This window comes from Malania oleifera, chromosome 2 (assembly GCF_029873635.1).
Source record: "Malania oleifera isolate guangnan ecotype guangnan chromosome 2, ASM2987363v1, whole genome shotgun sequence".
Taxonomy (NCBI): domain Eukaryota; kingdom Viridiplantae; phylum Streptophyta; class Magnoliopsida; order Santalales; family Ximeniaceae; genus Malania; species Malania oleifera.
The window spans coordinates 25,374,489-25,396,871 of record NC_080418.1 but is presented as its reverse complement, the minus strand read 5'-3'; the positions used below and the strand labels follow the sequence as shown (position 1 = coordinate 25,396,871).

Sequence of the window (22,383 nt, the reverse complement as noted above, 5' to 3'; positions counted from 1 at the left end):
TTCTTGACACACCACCACCACCATTCAACTCACCATCCTTCGACCTACCACTCACAAGAAAATCATTGCCAGAAAGTCACCACCGGCAACTCATGCGCCCATGCTCCTGTGACTGCAAGTGGGATTGTGCCGGACTTCCTCCTGCTGCCATAATCGCGAGATATTGGTTCCCAGCCACGAGAAATTGGTGTTTTTTCATAATATTTTGATTTGCAGCATGATATTTTGATTCCTAACTTGAAATTGTATGAGCAAGTGCAATAATTTGGCACAAAACCCTAGAAATTGTCACTGCCAGCATCAAAAGCCAGGTTTTATTGCTGCTATTTGTGAGTTTTTCTCGTGAATTTGTTCCATTTTCTGCCTGACACTCTAGTCTAGATTAAAGGTGACTTGAGGATTATTCTTAAAATAATTGAAAGTGAAGTTTGTGATTTGCTTCATATAAGTGCATCATGGTGACCAATGTTGAATTGCCTGCAATGGCGGAGTTATTATCTGGTAGGGTGAAAAATATGGAAAATGCTTTGGAGACAATTACTGGTGCTTTGAATAGGATAACAACTGAAGTTGCAGCCTTAAGTGAAAGGCCCATGGAATTTCCTACCAAACAAGATGGGGGAATAGCTGCTGTCTCATGCTTTTGAGTTGTGTGAAGGCCGAAATAATCATTTTAGTAAGGGAATTAAACTAGAAGTCTCAGATTTTAAGGCGATGGTTCTCCTAATGAATTTGATGATTGGGTGTATTCTTTGGAGTACTATTTCCAATGGCATGACATGAATGAGGCTAGAAAGTTGCACTTTGCTGAATCAAAATTGAAGGGAACAACTCGAATTTGATGGATTAAACAAAGGGAAATTTTTAGAAGGAGATTTGGTGAGATTATAACGTGGTATGAGATGAAGCGAGCCATGCAGCAGCAATTTGTGCCTCCCAATTATAAGCGCCTTGTTCATCTCCAGCTCTTTGATTTGAAGCAAGAAGAAAAGAGTGATGGAGTACACTAGTAGATTCTATCATTTGGCTACTCGTGCCAATATAGAATGGAAAGAGGATGTTATGATAGCTTTGTACAGGAAAGGGTTGAAGCCAGCTATTGCCCGCAAACTTGCTGCATGCTGTCTCATCTCAGTTGGGGATGCAGCACAGGTTGCCACTTAAATTGAGGAGGACATGCAACACAATCCTCCTAGAGCTACATCAGCCCTTTGGTTTGAGAAGAGTACTAGTGGAGTGGTATGAGAGAATACAGTTGAGAAATTGGGTAAAGGTGTTCAGATGAATACCTGTTCAAAGACTCCTGAGCATTCTGGAACAACTTCTAAGAGTTAATCATCACAAATGCTTTAAATGTCAAGGTTTTGGACATCATGCTGCAGTGTCCTAACCAATTCATGGCTGTTGCAGAAAAGGAAGAAGAAGATGATGATGATATTCAAGTAGTTGAAACCGAAACAGAAATTCCAAGTGACTTAAATGATGATTGCAATTTGAGAACCTATTTAGTGCTTCGACACATGCTCCCTTCCCACAAGGTTAAAGAGACATAGGATTGGAGGCGGACTAACATCTTTCAAACTCAAGTGATATGCAACTTTGTACTTTGGCTATTGATCCTAGTAATTGCACAAATGTAGTTTCTGAAGAAGTTGTGAAGAAGTTAAAATTTGGAAGTTCAGACTCATCCCGAATAAATTTGGAAGTTGAGCCTCATCCCAAACCAGACAAAATTTCTTGGATGAATAATACCAACTTGAAGGTCCATGATCGCCGCTTACTTACCTTCAAGATTGGTTCCATTATGGAGTCAATGCAATGTAATATCCTTCTTCTCAAAATTTGTCACATTCTTTTGGTCCGACCATGGTTATTTGATAGGAGGGCAAAGCATGATGGTTATAAGAATTCTTATTCTCTCTCCATTGACAAATAGAAGTATAAGTTGATGTCATCACGAATTCTTCCACTCACCAAGTTGAAGCGTATTGCTGGTTCCTTTCTTATGAAATGAGATTACTCTAATCATGGTGGACTCCATGGTACTTTCCTCTTTCCGAAAGGAGGGAATTGATGTAGGATGAGAAGATGCTATTTGGATGGATCATTTCGACCCAATTAGGAGGCCTATGTCAAAGAATACGGTGAATAGTTTATTGGGTCCAAAACCCAAATGTTCTTAGTTATTTAGTTGTTTAAGTATATGTGTGTAGTTTGCTTGTATTAGGATTATAATTATGTTGGGGGATCGTTTGTAGTGATTGTGTATTCTAGGGGTATGTGTTGTAATGTAATGTAGTTTTACAGGTATGTGCGTAATTTCATATGTTCAGAGGCTTTCTTATAAATAGTGTGTGAAAGCCATGACTTAGTTAGTTGTTGATGAATTTGAATTGAAGTAAACGTGAGATTTCCCCCTGGTATGTCCTCCCTTCCCCTTCCTTCTTCTCTTCTAATTTCTCCATGGCTACAGAACCTGGACACTGCCCCTTCATCAAATGGGTACCATTATGTAAATACTTATACAAGTCTTATGCTTTGAGTGTGTTTATGTCTTAGTGTAATTGGGAATATGATTTCTCAGACATTTTGATGTTTTCTAGTGCCAGAGCTAAAATAGCATATAAAACTCTTTAGGAGAGGGAGAATGTTTATCAATCTTGTAAAACTCGGTAGCTTTTTTTAATCATGTTTAGCCTACTTGCCTCTCTAGCTAAACACGCATTGTTTACAAAGGTGTTGTTAATAACCGCTTGCTTGCCATTTGCTGTCATTAATTGCTTACAACTTCTGCTTACTTTTCATTCAATTACTGTGAATGTGTTTGAGGTAAACCGTGGTAATCTTTGGCTTACTAGTTAAACAAGAGTGCTTTAACTAGTGTTGCATGGCCTTTCACAAAGTGTGAAATATTCAGCCCATGAGAGTTGGTAGCAAAGCTTGGTTACTTGCTAAATGAATTCAATTATCTTCGATGTGGGATTGTGTTGAGCATTAGTAAAAGACCATGCCAACCAATACCGAGCGAATTGAAGCACTAAGAGGCGCAGGCTAATACAGGGCCATGGAGATAGTCAAACTTACTGAACGTGTTGATGCTTTGGAGGGATAACAAAAACATCAATAGAGTTCTATGTTGGAAATGTCAACGAGTCTCCACCATAAGATAAAAACTTTACCAACACAAACGGCAGATCTGACTGCAAAGATGAACCTGACAGTTCTTGCTATGGGAAACTCAAATTCTATGGAGCACCAAGGAATCAAGGTGCTAGAACCCAGAATGTTTGGGGGGGCGCGTGATGCCAAAGAGTTGGAGAAGTTCTTAATTGATACGGAGAAGTATTTTTGTGCATTGAGGTCTAACTTAGAATAGGTAAAAGTAACCACTGCACCAATGTACTTAGTCGGTGACCCTAAGTTGTAGTGGCTTACCAAGATCAATAAATTGAGAATGGACGTTGTGTAGTTGATTGTCGGGCAGACTTGAAGAGAGAGAGCCCAAAGCCCAATTCTTTTTTCAAAATGTTGAGAACAATGCCTAACATAAACTGAGACCTTAAACACAATGATTCAATCAAGGAGTATGTGAAACAGTTTTCTACTTTGATGTTGGATATTTGGGACATGTCAGAGAAAAGACAAATTGTTCAATTTTCTTGAGGGGTTGAAACCCCAAGGGTACGGACAAAACTTCATTGACAAAGAGTTCAAGATTTACCGACTACACAAACTATTGCAGAACGCTTGACTGACTATGTTGGAGAGAGTTCCACAACATCTAAAGGAATCGGCGGGTTGGAAATAACAAAGTCTTTCAAAAAGGGCAAACCCAAAAATGAGGGAGCCGAAACCAAGGCATCAACTCGAAGGAAGCTCTATCGTCTTGATCATTCAGCCCCAATGGTGAGGGTAAGATGACATGCTTCTTATGTTGAGCCCTCACAAAGTTGTTGAGTGCCCTCACAAGTCATCACTCGATGTGTTACAAGTCCCCATTGCAAAGGGGGCACTGCAAGATATAATGAGGAGGAAACCCTGAGGATGGGAGCAATGCAATGACTCAACGTGTTGGAGAGGCAGATGAAAGAACCAAAAGTTACCCATGCCAATGGGTTAATGTTTGTAGACTTATGAATTAATGGAAAGAGCACTCATGCAATGGTTGATGTTGGGGCTACCCATAGTTTTGTTTCACAAGCAGAAGTGCAAGACCTTAGATAAGGATTCAAGACGCATGAAAGTGGTTAATTCCACAGCTTAACCTACTCTGGGAGTAGACAAGCAAGTGACTATGGAGCTTGGATAGTGGGCGGGTCGTGCAAATTTCATACCTATGCCGTTGGATAATTTCCTCATGATTCTTGGAATGGAATTCTTTAAGGATGCTAAAGTGGTACCAATGCCATTTGCCATCTCCTTTCAACGGGAGACCACCCTTGCATGGTGTAAGTCATTGTGAAGAAAAAGGCGACAATGAGAAGTTCCTTTCTACCACGTAACTCAAGAAATAATTAAGAAGGGATGAATAAACATATATTGTCACGCTGGTGGTAGATGAAGAAGTAGGCCAAAAGTCGGTGCCTACTATCATCCAAGCTTGTTGGATGACTATAAAGTTGTGATGTCAAGCAAACTACCTCACAACTTGCCTCCATGACGAGGGTGGAGTATGAGATCGAGTTGTTACCAAGAATGAGGCCGCTTACTTAAGGGCCACATCGGATGGAGCCTCCACAGTTAGCAAAATTAAGGAAACAACTTGATGAATTAAAAGAAGCAGGCTATATACGTCCTTCCAAAGCACCATTCAGAGCACCAGTCTTGTTTCAAAGAAAACATGATGGGACCATGAGAGTGTGTGTACTGTAGACAATTGCACGCTGAATAAGGTGACTATGTGCAATAAGTACCTTATTCCACTAATTGCTAATTTGTTTGATCAACTAAGTCATGCAAAGTACTTCACCAAACTTGATTTGAGGTTAGACTACTACCAGGTGAGGATAGCAAATGGGGATGTATAGAAGATGACCTGTGTGACACCATATTAGACATTCTAGTTTTTGGTGATGCCATTCGAGTTGACAAATGCGCCAGCGACATTCTGCACCTTGAAGGACCAAGTATTTCATGAGTACCTCAATAAGTTTGTCATGACATACTTGTATGACATTGTTGTCTATAATTCCACTTTGGAAAAACATAAAGAGCATCTACAGAAGGTTTTTGATAGGCTGAATGAGAATAGTATGTATGTGAAACGAGAGAAGTGCTCTCCCGCTTAGTTGAGCATCAAATTCCTTGATTAAGTGATCAAACAAGGTCATATGACTCATATCTAAATGGATATGGAGAAAGTGAGAGCTATTCAAGATTGGAAGATCCCAACAACAATGAAGAAACTGTGTTCCTTTCTTGGGGACTAGCTAATTACTATCGGAAGTTCATGGAGGGGCGTTCGAGGAGAACTACTCCTTTAACAGAGTTTCTAAAGAAGGGTCATGGTTGGAACTAGACACAAAAGTGTCAGGGAGCCTTTGACAACTTGAAGGATGCCATGATAAGAGATTTGGCACTTGCTCTTTTGGACATCATGAAACCCTTTGATGTACAGACAGATGCATCAGACTATACCCTTGGGGGAGTCTTGCTACAAGATGTGCATCCAATTGCATATAAGAGCCGTAAGCTTAGTGAAACCAAATGGAGGTACATAGCTCAAGAGAAAGAACAGTGATACATTGTCTTTGCGCTTTGCGACATTACCTACTTGGGTCAGAGGTGAAAACAGATAACTTGGTTGTCAGTCACTTCTTTAGACAACTAAAGTTATCACTTGAGCAAACCCATTGGCAGGAACTCCTAATAGAGTTTGATTTCTTACTTGAGCACAAGGGCGGGGCGAATGAACCAAGTTGCAGATGCACCTAGCAAGAAGACTGAGCTAGCAACTTGACAATAAGCTTACCATGACAATGCAGAAGCACATTAAGAAGAACCTTACAAAAGATCCAGTCGCCCAAAACCTAATGTGAAGTTACCAAGAAAGAGGAAGGCACGCCAATTCTAGTTAGAAGGCAGATTGTTGATGAAACATGGTAACTAGCTCTTTGTGCCTCAAGCAAGACACTGCTAAGAGAATGTCATGACACCATATAGGCAGGTCATCCAAGATGGCATCGCACTTTGGTACTGCTAAAGCCAAGGGATTACTGACCACAGATGTGCAATGGTGTGGTCAAGTACATCCGAACTCGTCTCACCTACCTGCAAGACAAGGCGTAGTGGAAGAAGACAACAAGGCTGCTAGAGCCCCCACAAGTACCAACGAGACCTCATTTCACTTGACTTCATCACCAGCCTTCCAGAAGTGGGAGACACAGGGTTTATACTTGTGGTAATAGACAGGATTTTAAAGTATGTTATCTTCATACTCACACCAAAGTATTACTCAGCAGAGGAGACAACACAATTGTTTTTTAAACATATTCTGAAATATTGAGATGTTCCCTAATATATTATCGTGAGCAGGACAAGATTCACATGCAACTTTTGGCCAAAACTTCTAAGAATCCTCGGTTCATAACTTGACATCTCTTTGAGTTACAACCTGCAAACAGATGGATAAACGGAGAGATTAAATAAGCTAATAGAAGAGTACTTGAACCATTTTGTCACGGAAAATCAGAAAAATTGGGTGCAACAACTCGATGTTGCTCAGTTTTGTTTCAATGCTCAAAAGAGCTCAACAACCAATAAGAGTTCTTTTGAGCTTGTTAAAGCTAGCAGTCGCTATTGCCTCACATAGTGGATGGATCATACAGGGGAAAGAGTCCAAAAGCATACATCTTCACCAAAGAATGGAGACAGAATGCAGAGATTGCTTGAACCTACTTAGAGAAAGCTTGCAAGTGAATGAAGAAGTGGGAAAATCAGAGGAGAAGACCATTGCACTTCAACATGGGTGACTTGGTGCTTGTTAAGCTCCATCCTAAATAGATCAAGTCACTACGAATTCGAGATAGGAGACTACTTCACAAATATGAAAAACCAGTCCCCGTCTTGGCTAAAGTCAGGAAGGCTTCTTACAAAGTTCATCCTTTAGCTTGGATGAAAATGCATCATGTGTTTCATGTAGCTACAAGCCTTTCAACTCCAACACTGAAGATCCAAGCAAAAATTAGTCAACCAGAGCACGACTCAAGACAGTGCAACTAGGCAAAATAGAAGTTGAAGTCATCCTTATAAACAAAGAGTTCACATCATCAAGAAAGAAGGAGCACAAGTTCTTAGTGAAGTGAAAAAGCCTTGGAGACGAAGAAATCAACTAGATTTCAACGGAAGACATGCAACCGTTCGTGGACCAAGTTCAAGTGTACCTAGCGTCAAAATCTACGAGGGCATCGACCACATAAGTGTGGGAGAATCTCACAATTCAAGCTTGTTCGGTGCATTGTGCTTTCCTATGATCGCTTGCCTTGTGTGCATGGGATGGGTTACCATCATGTAAATACTAATATAGGTTTTATGTTTTGGTGTGCTTATGTCTTAGTGTAAAATGAGTGCATAACTCCTTCGAAAATTTGATGTTTCCTAGTGTCAAAGTTAAAATAGCATATAAAACTCTTCATAAGAGGGTGAGTGTTCATCAATCTTGTAAAATTCACTGGCATTTGTTGACCATGTTTAGTCTACTTGCCTTCATTGCTAAACACACTTTGCTTACGGAGGCGTTGTTAATAAATTACATTGCTTCAATGTTCAATGCTTCCTTGTCCACTACTTTCATTCAACTGTTGTGAATGTGTTTCTATGGTAAACTGTGGTAATCTTTGGTTGACTAGTTAAACAAGAATGCTTTAGCTAGTGTCGCACAACCCTTCACAAGATGTGAAATATTCAGCCCATGAAACGTGTGTTGGGTGGGAGCCATGCTGCCATGCAGGCCAAAAACAATCTCTAACTTAGCATACATGACGAAGAGTCATTTAAATTGGATGGAAAGAAGGATTCCGCAACAAATTTGTAGTTGGGTAACCTTGGTGTACAAAATTAAAGCTTAGTGGTATTAGAATTTTTCGTCAAAAGTTCAGTGTCCACGGGTAAATTTTACTCCCGACATGACTAAGTAAGAAGGGACCTTTGACTCTTAAGTATTTTGAAGAAAAGAGGCTTATAGGTGAAGCAAAATGGAACATGAATTTGAAAAATAGAAGTTTGAATCCAAATGATCCTCACACAACAAATAATTTCTTACAAATATTAGGGTTACAACTCTTTGCCCCCAATGAAGCAAGTGAAAGTGTTGGAGGATCATAAAAAGCCTTAGAAGGATGGGATTCTATAAACAAACCATAGACTCAAAATGAAAGATAAGATTTCAAGAAAACAGTGCTCCTAAACGAATCCAAGATCACAATGATGGAAGAAAAAGCCCAAAAAAATGCAGGAGAAAGGTGAAGAAGCTTGAAATGGAATGGTTTGCGTCAGGAAAATGGTGAGACGCTCTAAAAGCAGCCCCCAAACTAATGAAGATGCAAAAAATGAGGGCCGTCTTCCCTTTTCACACAGAATGAGTGATCGAGATGAGTCAAGATCCAACAGGCATGGCTTGAAACCCCTCAACACACTGCAGACATGCCTAACACATGTACACTTGTCTTCTCCATCAAGATGAGTGAAAGGTGACACAAATGCCACTAAAATGCTCAAAACTCATTTATAGTCAACATTGAACCATAGGTGCACATGGACAACCAATTCCACGCCCATGAAACTGTCCAAGGCTGCAGAGCTCAGTATGACTACCCACCTACTCTGGCCTATCCATCGTCCTCCTCAGCTCACATAGGGAATAAGCAGCAATTGACACAACTAAAATCTAGCCATCCAGTGAAGTGGAGCCAGGTGTCAGTCCAAGGTTAGCACACCCAAACTAAGGGAAGAAGAGGAAAGGAACTCTACTCTTAAACGAGAAGATATGCTCACATCCCTAAAAACCACAACTAGAATTCCAAAGGAGGAGACTTAGTTCCAATACACAATTCTCTACTCCGCCAATAACTTCAATATGTCCCAGGATTTCCCCACTCCTATATAAAGCATTCAGGGCTGAGGGCAAGGTACACTATCCCTAACCTAGCCCTAGCACCCTCTTCTTTACAAACCCTCTCTAACTTAACTATTGAAGAGTTCTACCAAAGCCTCCACTGATTCTCCTTGCATTGCAAGTAATCATTCCAGTCTCAAGGTTTGCTAAATCCAACCAAAACAAATATATAATTGGCAGCATTGCATGCAAGAATGGATTAAGGACCTGACAGAGAAAAAACCAGGATTACAAAGTGCAAAATAAAGAAGTATCATCATATCAAATCAAAGGATTATTATATCAGAAACAATTGAGCATTATTTTCTTGACAAGAATGAATCCATAGACTAATATCCACATCATCTCGTATTTTATGTCAAGTTGATTTGCCTAATATAAAATGACCGATGAAAAAATAAAAAATCAGCGAGCAAGCTTATAAATTAATTTCTCTCAGTTGGTTCCACATGACCCTAAAAGCAATCTATGAAATCAATTTGCATATTGCAGCCAAAAATATAAAAAAAGAGTTAGCACCTGAACAACCAAGGTCGTTAGGGGCAAAGAAGGAGAATTTGCACTAGAACCTGCAGCAAATGCTTGAGCCATCTTCTCTAGTTCACTGGTTATTAGTGCATCATCAAAGCCTTTGGAACAAACCTATCCAAGAACAAGATGAAGCCAAGTTTTGTGAAAGCTTTGTTAGTTGTTAACTGCTCATATGTCAATTATTCTATTCATAAGCATGGTTTTGACATAACAATTGTACAGTAATGAATCATATTTTTTCCCTTTTTCTTGCTTCATTTATTCACTGGTGCACATAAATAAAGGATGGCTTTAATATGAAATTTATCCGCTGAACAAAAGAAACCATTCCATGCAAGTCTATTAGACATAAAACCTGAATGATAAGCATGACCTCTGAAATATTGGCCTCAAAATCTTCAATCTCAGCCACCTTTCCCAGGCCCCTCCCCTCGCGAACCTTATCACATGTACCATAAGACAGAAAATTAAGTAAGACTAAAAGATTTAATAAAGAGCATAATTAAATTCAACATAATCTCACATACTGCATTAGCACGAGAGTTGCAATGACAGTTACAATTTTCTACAACTCAGCTGCTGCTGCAGTCACTAACACTCACTGTTAACTGACGCCAGAATCCAGTATTATTAAATCTGTTCCAAATTGGTAAGTTTGAATTTCGTAAAAAATCTTGCAGAACTGAAGCATATTTGCAAGCAATTCTAGAAACATTCAGGCAGTCCACAGGTTCCTGAACTGCTGTCACACCCTCCCTGAAACCAGAAGTTTTTGTTGGTAAGCAACTCTGAACACAAAGAAGCATCCTTAAAAGACAAACTCAATGCAATCTACCTAAAGTTGCCGAGCATAAATCCTACAGTCGGCTTGCCCTGAAGAGAGTATCCAACTGAAAATTCGCACTTGTTACGATATCCATTTACAAGTGGCGACTCAAGTACACCCTCAAATTTGCATGGAAGACCACCTGAGGATTAAAACAGAGATAGGATATCTATGAGAAACATATCTTGTTCTGCCTCAAATTAAAACGTAAAGCCATCAACACAAAATGTAATGAACAATGTTTGGGAGTATCAATTAACTTGTAAAAAAAAACCTTCATCCCACTATCAACTCAAAATATTCTCAATAGGAAAAGCAAATATTTTCTCAATAGCCCTCAAAAGAAGTAAGAACACCACCTATTTCCCTAGATTTGAGAATCCATTCAGGAAGTGATACACCATTTGGACAAGCCTTACGCGCATTTCTAGTCTACAAGGATAAAAGGGACTACCACTGTTCAGCAAAAATCATGATCTCAGGAAAAGAATATATCAAGAGAAATATGAACAGTAAAATGATCAATAAAAAGCAAAAGGGTGTGTTTCTGACCAGTCTTTTAAGAGTTTGCATGAGAGAGTTCTTCTTGTGCTCCAACTGATCAACATAGGGCATGTGTGCTAGAGGAGTCACAACATCACGAGCACTTTTTGCCTTCGAAACCAAACCATCAGGTGTTAAACCATCATCAACCGTATCACCATCCTGAAGCTCATTTGAAGTTATACAAACACCTGACTTGTCACTAGCCAATGTCGGTTCTGCAACTTGTTGAGTGCTTTGCGAAGTCATTGCTAATTTAACTTTCGTCTCAAATGATCTTGGTATAACATCTACAAACTTCAAACTCTTGTTGCCAACTGATCTTCCATCCAGTTCCTGTCAGAATGAGACTTAGAAAACCAGCTGGAGAAGTTCTTGCAATTTCTAAGGAGCCATAAAAATAAATGTGGAGGAGATACCTCAGTTGCACTTTTCACTTGTTCTGCATTATCAAAACTCACAAAACCAGCAGTCATGCCTTCCTTTTTCTTGGCCAATTTAAAGAGAATTCCCTGGAAAATGAAATGATTCCAATCAGCTCATGTTCAAACATTACTCATCCTCATCTATCCCCATATTAGACACACAAGGATCCAAGGATAAAGATGGAAGGCTTCCAAAAAAACAGCAGAATTATTGCGAACATAGATTGGTGAACTTAAAAACCTTCTGTGCCCCTGTATATTTTCACAAAAAGTGCTGATAGAAACTTCCCCACAACGTAGATCATTTAGATTGAAGCCATGGGTATGCTAATAAATCAGATTAGCAATGTCAACAGAAACTAGCCGAAGGACTTTCCACTTCAATTATTCTAGTTTGTGGTTGTTGACATTGAGGCAGTGTTTGGTAAGCAAGAAGATTCTTGCTACTTAGTTAAAAAATGAAAAAGAAATGTCTATGTTCCAACCACATGTAAAATTGAAATATGAAAAAAAAAAAATGTCTATGTCTTAGACTAATACATCAATTAGGGAAATTAGAAATGTCTATGACTTAGACTAATACATCAATACATTAGGGAAATTAACCCCCTATTTGGTTTGCGGAATGAAATTGAAGCAGGAAAAGAATCGAAGGAGGATGTAGGAAAGGAATTGTTTTTGGAATGCAATTACTGCATTCAATTAGTAACATGGAATGATTGTACAAATCCAATTTCAATTTCTTTCCGACATTTGGTATTCTTCAATGGCTTCTATAATGTAATGAAAAATAAGTCATCTTTTATAAAAACCCCTAATACATAATTTTATAATTTTGAATTATTATAATAGTGATTTTTATTAGTAGTATTATTATTATTTTTTGTTTTTCATACTAATTATTATCCTTAAAATAATTATTATTATTTTTTTATAGTAATAAATATTATTGCCATTGCAATTATTATGTTGTATTATTGTTATTGTAATTATTATTAGTTGTTATTGTTTTTGTAATAATAGTAACAACAATTATTTGTTGTTGTTTTTGTTTCATTATTATTTTTTATTATTTTCATAATTGTGATTATTATTAGTGTAATTATTATTTTTTATTGTTGTTATTACTATTTTATTATTTTTATAGTAATTATTATCCTCAAAATAATTATTATTATTATTTTTGCCTTTTTATTATCATTTTTCTTGTTGTTATTATTATTTTACACTAATATATATTATTTTTATTTTAATTATTATTAGTTGTTAGTATTTTTTATTATTTTTATAATAATTATTATCTTTAAAATAATAACAATTATTATTTTGGCCCTTTTATTATTAATATTATTCTTATTGTTATTATTATTTTTATAATATTAAATATTATTGTTATTGCAATTATTATTAGTTGTTATTATTTTTATTGTAATAGTAATAATAATTAATTTTATTTTTTTTTGATAAGTAATAAGTTTATTGATATCAAAAATGAACACCAAGTACATAAGGAGTTTACATGGGGTAAACAAATCAAAAACAGAAATTACAAGAATCTAGAAAATCAAAAACAGAAAAAAATTATTGGTTTCGCAAAGCAGCCAACCAATCCATCAAAGTTGTAAAGAAAAATAGCTTCAGGTCTGAAATGGATCTTTCCTTATCTTCAAAACACCTACTATTTCTCTCCCTCCAAAGACACCACAATAAACAATGAGGAGCTATCAACCAAATAAAGCCATTTGGATAACGCCCAAATCTGCCTTGCCAACATGCTAGAAGTCCCACTACAGATTGCAGCATAACCCAGCTCACTCCAAACAAATCGAACAACACCATAACCCACAAGTCCATTGCAACCGGACAATGAATAAAAAGATGATCAACCGTCTCATTATTACACTTGCACATGTAGCACCAATCCAATATCCAAACCTTTCTTTTCATAAATTGTCAATCATTAAGCATTTCCCTAAAGCAGCAGTCCAAATGAAAAAAGCTACTCTAGATGGAATTTTCTGTTTCCAAATACTTTTCCAAGGAAAGCCACAATCTTTGGAGCCCATTAAAATACCATAATAACTTTTAACCAAGAAGCCCTTCTCTCTACCAGATTTCCAGCACATCTTATCCTCACCGGACCACTTCACCGATGCACCATATATGGTATCCATAAAACCAAACAAGGCCTCTAATTCCCAAAGATGCATACCCCTAAAGAAACTTACATCCCAAAACAGGACTCCATTATCAAACTTCATAAGCTCAGCCATGCTAGCTTCTTTATCTTGGCAAAATCTATACAAATCAGGATAGCCAACAGCAAGAGACGTCTCACCACACCAATGGTCTTGCCAAAATTTCACCTTAGACCCATTTCCAATATCATATAGAACGTGGCAAGAAAAAGAAGGCCATCCCTGTCTAATAAATTTCCACAAGCCAACACCATGTGGACCATTAACAGGCCTAGTACACCAACCACCCCATTCACAGCCGTATTTCACCTCTATCACTTGCCTCCAAAGAGCAGCCTTCTCCATCCCAAGTCTCCATAACCACTTCCCAAGCAAAGCTTCATTAAACTGTCTTACCTTCCTTATCCCCAAACCACCAGAAGAAATGGGAGAGCAAACAGTATCCCATTTAACCAAATGGAATTTTGGTTCATCACCAATGCCACCCCATAAAAAATTCCTTTGAAGTTTCTCAATATGGTTAGCCACAGCAGCAGGAATAGGAAATAAAGATAGAAAGTAAGTGGGTAAATTAGATAGAGTGCTTTTAATTAACGTGACTCTACCTCCCTTAGATAAGTACAAACGTTTCCACCCTGCTAACCTTCGTCCTATCTTCTCCAAAATTGGGTTCCATATTGTCTTATCCTTGAAATTTGGCTCCCAAAGGAAGACCCAAATATTTCATAGGAAGATTACCTTGTTTACAGTCAAGGATGTGCAAGAATAAGTCAAAATTAAATACCGTACCAACAGGAACCAACTCTGACTTGCCCAATTTTATCTTTAAACCAGAGACCGCCTTAAACCACGTAAGTATCCCAGGGAGAAACAAAATCTGATCCAGATCAGCGTCACAAAAAATTAGAGTATTGTCCGCAAAGAGAAGATGAGACACCACCAAAGCTCTTCCCTCTATACGACCCACACCAAAGCCTGAGATGTGACCATCATGGACAGCTTTATCCAACATTCTCCCCAGGGCTTCCATAACCAAGACAAACAACAAAGGACACAACGGGTCACCTTGTCTCAACCCCCTAGAGCTCTCAAAAAACTCACAAGGAGTGCCATTTATCAGAATGGAGAAAAGAACTGTAGATATACAAAAGAAAATCCACTGCCTCCATTTGGCAGAGAACCCACCCCGTTCTAGTAACTGCATAAGAAAACCCCAATTTACATGATCAAAAGCCTTTCTCAACATCTAATTTTCTAAGTCGCCCTGGCACCCCAGTTTTCAATCTACTATCAAGGCATTCATTAGCAATAAGTACAGGTCAAGAATCTGCCTGTTCCTCACAAAAGCATTCTGTGAAGTTGAAATTATATCTTCCATAACCGTGCGAAGTCTGGTGGCTAAGACCTTAGCAATGATCATATAACACCCCCCCCCCAAAAAAAACAAGACTAATAAGGTGAAAATCCTTTACTTCAATTGCTTCAATTTTTTTAGGGATGAGAGTGATGAAAGTAGCATTCAGGCTTTTCTCAAACTGGCCTTCAGCAAAAAAATGATGGAACACAGCCATAAGATCAGGTTTGAGAACCCCCCAGCAAGCTTGGAAGAAAGCCATTGTAAATCCATCTGGTCCAGGTGATTTATCACCATTAAAATTTGTATGAGATCAAAAATTTCTGCCTCCTCAAATGGTCTATCTAACCAATCTGCATTATCACCAGATATTCTTGGAAATACTAAGACTTCTGGGAATGATCGACTAACTTGTTGCTCAGAGTAGAAATTCATGAAAAATTAAGTGATGTAATCAGCAATCATACCTTGATCGGAAGACAAGGCACCATCAACCACAAGGCTCTCAATACCACTATTTCTTCAATTAGAATTAGCCATTCTATGGAAAAATTTGGTATTTGCATCCGCCTCCTTCAAATGTAGCACCCTAGACTTTTGCATCCAACTAATCTCTTCTAAAAGAGTGAGCTTTTCAATATTGGTGCGGAGAGTAGCTTGTTCTAACTTTTCCTCAGCTGTTAAAGGATGAGTTTCCTCTAACATTCCAGTCATTCAATTTGTTCCAAAGTTGCTGTATCTTAACAGTGACATTCCCAAATTCCGCCTCGTTCCACTTTTTTAAATCCAACTTCAATGCTGCCAATTTCTTAGCTAGTATGAAACTAGGATTTCCTTGGAACGAATAGGATGCCCACCACTCCTTCACTTTATCAACAAAGTTCTCCACCCTCAACCACATATTTTCAAAGCGAAAAGAAGTTCTACCTCTCTGATGACTCCCCCCCCCCCCCCTTCCAACAGAATTGGGTAGTGATCAGAAAGTATTTTGGACAGCATTCTCTATGAAAATTGAGTGAAGTGATCCCCCAAGCATGGAGAGAAAAGAAACCGATCTATTCTAGAAGCGGAGGAAGAATTGGACCAAGTGTAAAGGCCTCCTTCCATAGATATATCCATCAGCCCATAAAAAGAGATAAAATCCGAAAATTCATGCATAGCCCGAGTATGACTTACAGCCCCTAGTCTTTTTTATGGGAAGCAGATTATATTAAAATCACCTCCTAGGCACCATGGCAAATCCCACCAACTACTCAGCCCTGTCAACTCCTCCCACATTTTCCTACACCTCTTGTTCAAATTTGGCCCATAAACACCAGTGAAAGCCCACTCAAATTGATCACCGACATTTTTAAATTTGCATGAAACAGAAAAATACCCCACTGCTTCCTCAACCTTTTCCACTGCCCTTTGATCCCACATCAGGACAATACTTCCAGAAGCACCTTCTGAACCCAAGTACAACCAATATACATATGGACAACTCCATATACTTCGGACAATTCCTCTAGTAATCCATTCAAGTTTAGTCTCTAGCAAACATACAATATCAGGTTTCCATGTACGCAACAAATTACAAATCTGAAGCCTCTTCTCAACCTCATTCAATCCTCTGACATTCCATGAAAATATCTTCAGATTCATGTAGAAATAGAGAAAGCCTGCTCCCTATTAATACCACTGCGCCTAGATGAAGTAGAACCTTAATTAATTAAACTGAATAAACCTTTCAGTTCTCTTAAACCTTTCGCACCAGTTCTCTTCAAGTCACATGCATTTTTTTCCAAAGTAGCCCTACAGTGTAATTCAACTTCAATAGCCAGCAAAAAAGTGGTTACTTGATTTTCCAAAACTTGCAAGGACATGCCCAGAAATTTGTCAACCCCTTTAAATCTTCTTTGGAACCACTCGGAATAAGGTACTTCCCTCACTAGACTCTCCACATCCACAACTTCATGTCCTTCCATAGTCAAGGGTAAAGAATAGGCTAGTGGTTCAATCACTAAAGGTGACAAATCCCTCTCGTTAGGTAGCTTAGCTACCTCTGTATCGTTGTCTGAGGCCCAATCCACCACAAGTACATCATTCCCATCAAATTGAACTGGTAACACCTACAAAATATCTGCAGGCTTCAACGGAACCAAGGACAATTGGTTTTGCTCTTCCAAACCCTTTGTGACTTCACCAAGTGGCAAAGAAATCTAAATTGGAACCGCAACTCTTCTTCCATCTCACAACTCAAGCACCCACTGCTCAAAATTTCCCCACTTCCTAAAAATATTGTTGGAATGTTCTTGAAGAATCAATTGGATGTTTCGCTGCAAGTTTTCCTCACCATCGGATGTGTTTGCTAACTCACCGGTGTCGAGGCACTCTTTATCGGCCTCATCAAAGCCTACCATGCCCCATATCGGTCTCGTCGGAACCTAAGAGATCAGTATCGGTCTCATCGGTGTCGATACTGTCAGTCTCGATGTCATCGGAAGATTTCATCGACTGGGCTAGCATCGACGCGCTTTAGTGATCAACTTCAAATTGCTTCGAATCGAGAACCACAACATCGCCCCTTCTCACTGAACTCCCCAAGGCTGAAGATGACGATTCTGGTTATAGGTCTTATTGTTTTGAAGGGTTTGTGTTGGTTTGGGCCGCCAAATTGAGATGGACTTGGGATTAGGTATGGGCTTTGGCTTGAAGGGAGCTTTGGGCTTAAAACTTTTATTGTTTTCCTTGATCTTCTCTATACAACCCACTTCCTGAGCTTGAGTAACTTTGGACCATATTACCTCCCATTCTCCATCCGGCCCACTATGCAATCTGAGACTTATATTCAGAGATACATAAGAGTTTGTGTTACCACTAACGTTCTCAGTAATTTCCACCAAAACATTCGCCTTTGATTTTGCTTGTTCCTTCCCAATACCCAAATCATGTATATCGTGGCTATGATTTCTCAATTTTGAATTTTGAGAATATGGCATTAATTGCTTTCCATTCTTGCTACCACCGTCATCTCTCCGACCCCCCCCCCCCCACCGCTGCCAACAGAAAAGTTTTGGAATTCTCCCCTGTGAGTTTAGGTGCAGATTGGGATGTATGTTTGTTGGCTAACGTCTCAAGAGCAATGGCTTTCCATAGATGAAATCCAAACCCTCTCCACCCACTGCCCAGTTTGCCTTCTGGCACCACCAGAAATCCTTTCCAACGTCCATGTATAAGTTCCGAGATCATTAAAAAAAAAACAATGTGCATTGGATCCCAACTGCAAAATAAATACTTTCTCACCATCTCTGAATGTTCATGCAAAATTACCCAGGAATTACATTGGACATTAGCTCCTCCACAATAGCTAGCAAACGTCTTACACTCTCTTTGCCCATGCAAACTGATCGGAGAGAGTATCAATTTCGCTCAAAAATGCGTAACATGAAATAAGAACCACCCTCCTCAACTGAGAATTCAAAAGTCTTGGATTCTACAAAAAAGAAAATAGAACCCCCCATTCTTGAGCATATATCAACCACTCTAAGTTAATCTTCAAAACTTTATTATTAAGTTATTTAATATTCATGGTAACAGTTCTTTTTTGCACGCAAATGAAGTGTTTATGTTGATTTTCACTACATTCGCATAACACATAGACACACAATTGGATAAGCATTTTTCTTTAGAGACCTAGCACCCTATAACTTAGTATCTATTGTTGTTTTTAGAATAATATTTTTATTACAAAATGAATCCGACTCTATGGAATAAATATTGATTCCAGCCCATCTGAACCAGAATAACGATTTTTCACAAAAATCGTATTCCAACCAAAATATGGTTCCATCCTTGATTCCGCAAACCAAACCCAAGAATGTGATTCCATTCCAAAAATTTGATTTCATTCTAGACCTAATTTCGCAAACCAAACCCGCGGCGGGGGGGGGGGGGGTGTTGAGATGTAAAGATTTTAGTAATGAGAACCTTTACCAGAACCTTAGATTCCAAGTACCAAACACCATCAAAGCACTTCAGCAAAATACATGAGATAAGCCAACATCTATCAACAATACATAGGTGGCTTTCTTCCACTGCAATTTATTTCATTGAATAACCCATATGTGCCACAATTTGCTTCTCGTCGGGTAACCAATTATAGATAAAAACCATTTGTTTGTTTTTATTCACCTGTGGAAATTAATCAATCTAGGGATGAAGCTACACTGGGGCCTTGCCAACCTGCCCCACAGTAATATATAATATATTTTACAGTGCATGTGTGCGTGAAATCCATTTTTTCTAGCTTCAAATTCTCTCTTCAAATATTTAAATATAACACTATCAAAAATCCCATACAGAAGACTTTACATGTGGCAACATAGGCATTCATATCGAAACTCTCTTAGTTACAGGCACCTCATAGGTGATGCTGCCCTCTCACAACCTCATGCTCTTAGTTCTTACATATGCAGCACAGTTGTAAATCATACAACTCAAGGTTCAATTCAATTTGGTACAAGGCTTCAACAATTCAGTTTGAATATATCAACCAAACTTGGTCATGAATCATATGATCCATCCATGATTCGTCATGATTTGATTCACTTAGGCTTAGTTTGGCCCCCTTGCCACAAATGAAAAGGAACTCTTGAGAAGAAGCTCCTTCAAGTTACTAAAACGATTGTTGGGACCCTTGTATAAAAGGAGCTATGGAAACCAAAAAAGTGATTCCGAGTGCTTGGCAAAAAGCTGTAAGCCGGATGAAATGCTTGAAATGTCCAAAATAGATATCAGTTTAGGATACATAAATAATGTGAGTAATTTTGTAATATTTAAAATTAAAGGCACTTGTGGAAATCATTAACTTCAAAGACCTTCCCATAAACTATAAAATATGGACTTTTTAAAAGCGAAAAAGTAGTTTCCCAAACTTGCCGCACTCAAAATTTTTTTACTTTATATAAAAGAAGTTCATCGCAGGGGGGTGGGGGAAAACTTGCCCTTAACCATAAAATTCAGTATACTTGTCTTTATTTTTTGGCTATGTTGAGGAGTGCCACAACAGCGATCAGTGGGTCATTTAGGGAATGGATTGGGGGCTCTATAAGCATCAAGGGATTGGCCCTAGGTTCTATCATAGGGGGGTGCTACTGTTCAAAGTAGGGAATTGGGCCCTCAGGAGGCTGGGAATCAAACAAGACAAGTCTCTCTCTCTCTCTCTCTCATGAGATTCTTCTAATTGAAGATGATTGTAAGCAAGAAGTGCAAGAGGAAGAAGAGATCACCACTGTAGATGATGAAAATGACAATGATAATGATATTGATATTGAGCTGGAGGATTTCCTTGATTAAGATTTAGAAGTAGAGGCTTTCTGAATCTTTTTGAATCTTGACCATGTCATTGAACATGTTGTATAATACTATTTTCTCGTATTTAGAAATAGATTGTCATTTTTTCAAAAAAGTATTTATATTTATAAACCATTCTTGAATTTGGTTCTGAATCTTGCCATTCACATTTCAATTCATGGATTAAAATTATGCGTGACAAAACCTCATTCCCCTCATCATAAACCTCAAAATGCTTCAAGCAGGCAATAAAGCCTAAAATTTATTATTTTTTATTAAATAAAGATCAAGTTACAACATAATTTTGCAAATTGCAACTCAAGCACATACTGCATAATCATGCCAAAACAGTTGTTGTGTAACTGTGTCGATAATTAGAGTTAGACACCTTTTTAAAAATATTATGTCAGTTGCATTTATAATACTCCCTTCCAATCTTCAACTCTTTCCCATCTCTGTTTTTCTGCATTCACTCTGTATAACTATGACTACATTACTGAAAAATAACTATTGTCAGACTTGTTAATTACTTAAGCAAAGATCCATAAAAATACTTGCCGTAACTTACAACTATTATATGTAATTGCTTCTTGAACACTTGACGATACATGTCTAATCCCTTGGACAATTTTTCCCCTGCGCTAGCTTTTTAAAGTCCTCAAACCGAAATTTTCTCCCATATTTTCTACTCTCTCCCTCTCTCTCTCTCTCTCTTTCTCTTTCTCTTACATAAACTGGACTAATAAAAAGTAAATAATGCATACAAAATTAGTTGTTTTAATTATACATTGGCCCCCATCGACATAAAATTGCATCTCTATACCCGCTATGTGCATATTTCATTCTCCTTCCAGAGCCTATGTGATGCTCTCTGTATGCATAACAAATTAAAAACACACCATAAACTTCTACTTTTTTTTCCATTTCCTACATGTTCAGTGACTAAACGCATCATAAAGACATAAACTATAGAAAACCCAGAAATTAAATTCCTTGGCAATCAACCCCGAATTTAAAGAAAAACGAAACCAACGAATTAAGTTATTAAAGGGGCAAAAAATAAATAAAAGAAACATGCCTGCTCGTCGAGAAAGCTCCTCAAATCATCGGAGCTCCATTTTATAGGCAGATGCTTTAAGCATTTACAGAGGGAAGCGTCAGAACAATCGTGAAAGAGAACATCAGTCATGAGAACATCATCTTCCGTTGAACTCGGGACTTCGAACTTCATCATCTTCTTTGCCCGCTCCGAAGTCGGGTCCCAGGTGTTATCGGGTCTGGGCCGGAGCTCTTCTTCGCCGTGGGCGTACCTGCATCCATCTCCATGGCTGCAGGACTTGGCATGCCGCCTGAAATACGAGCACAAGCTGGTTTTCCAGAGAGGATGGACAGACCCATTTGAATCACTCTTCTTTGCTTCTTTTGGGTCATCTCTCTTCCGCTTTTCGCCCACATCAGTGCCGTCGGTTGATGGAAGATTGGTCTGCCGTTGATCGTTCTGCTCTTTTCCTTCTTGTGGCGACTGATCGCTGGGTTCGTGACCGTCCGTGGGGGAATGAATGGAAGGTTGCGCGGGATTTTGGTGGGGAGGGTTTAGGGTTTCTGGTGCGGACGCATTGACATCTGTTGAGGACGCCATTGAGTTCAAAAGTCGGAGCCTTCCTCTGCCTCCGCCGTTCCGGCTAGTATGGGTTTTAGTTTACACTATCACAGCGCCGGCGTATGGTGTGCGGCCGGTGGAGCTGATTGTCAGGGCCTTCGAGAAAAATTTAGGTAGAACCCAAAATCTAATATCATGTCATCTATTTAAAATTGAGGTATGAGTTCATAGAGTTCTTTTCCTATTTATATATTTTTTCAATATAAATTATTTAAAAATAGTTGGAAGGGAACTTTTTTTCTTAAATTGATACATCTAAAAAAAAAGATCATCCATCTCCCATGTATTAAACAAAAAATGGTGCATGGATCAGCATCATATAATTAAGGAACGGTAACTTTGCAGATTTTCCTTAGAACGATAATAATATTATTGAAACTCTTGATCATTTAGTTAGGGC

The 22,383-nt window shown here is 38.5% G+C and overlaps 1 protein-coding gene across 1 annotated transcript in view; it reads right to left on the bottom strand.

The window, feature by feature from the left end:
- Window positions 1-22,144, bottom strand: part of LOC131148987 (zinc finger CCCH domain-containing protein 24) — a 34,803-nt gene extending 12,659 nt beyond the window's left edge. Inside the window, exons 1-8 of the mRNA XM_058098990.1 lie at window positions 21,402-22,144; window positions 11,432-11,524; window positions 11,022-11,348; window positions 10,829-10,901; window positions 10,479-10,611; window positions 10,246-10,399; window positions 9,999-10,082; window positions 9,632-9,754 (exon numbers count right to left, since the gene is read on the bottom strand). Of these exons, the coding sequence (XP_057954973.1) occupies window positions 9,632-9,754; window positions 9,999-10,082; window positions 10,246-10,399; window positions 10,479-10,611; window positions 10,829-10,901; window positions 11,022-11,348; window positions 11,432-11,524; window positions 21,402-21,962 (1,548 nt within the window). The 5' untranslated portion in view covers window positions 21,963-22,144. The remainder of the gene's footprint in view (window positions 1-9,631; window positions 9,755-9,998; window positions 10,083-10,245; window positions 10,400-10,478; window positions 10,612-10,828; window positions 10,902-11,021; window positions 11,349-11,431; window positions 11,525-21,401) is intronic.
- Between the last annotated feature and the right edge of the window lie 239 nt (window positions 22,145-22,383).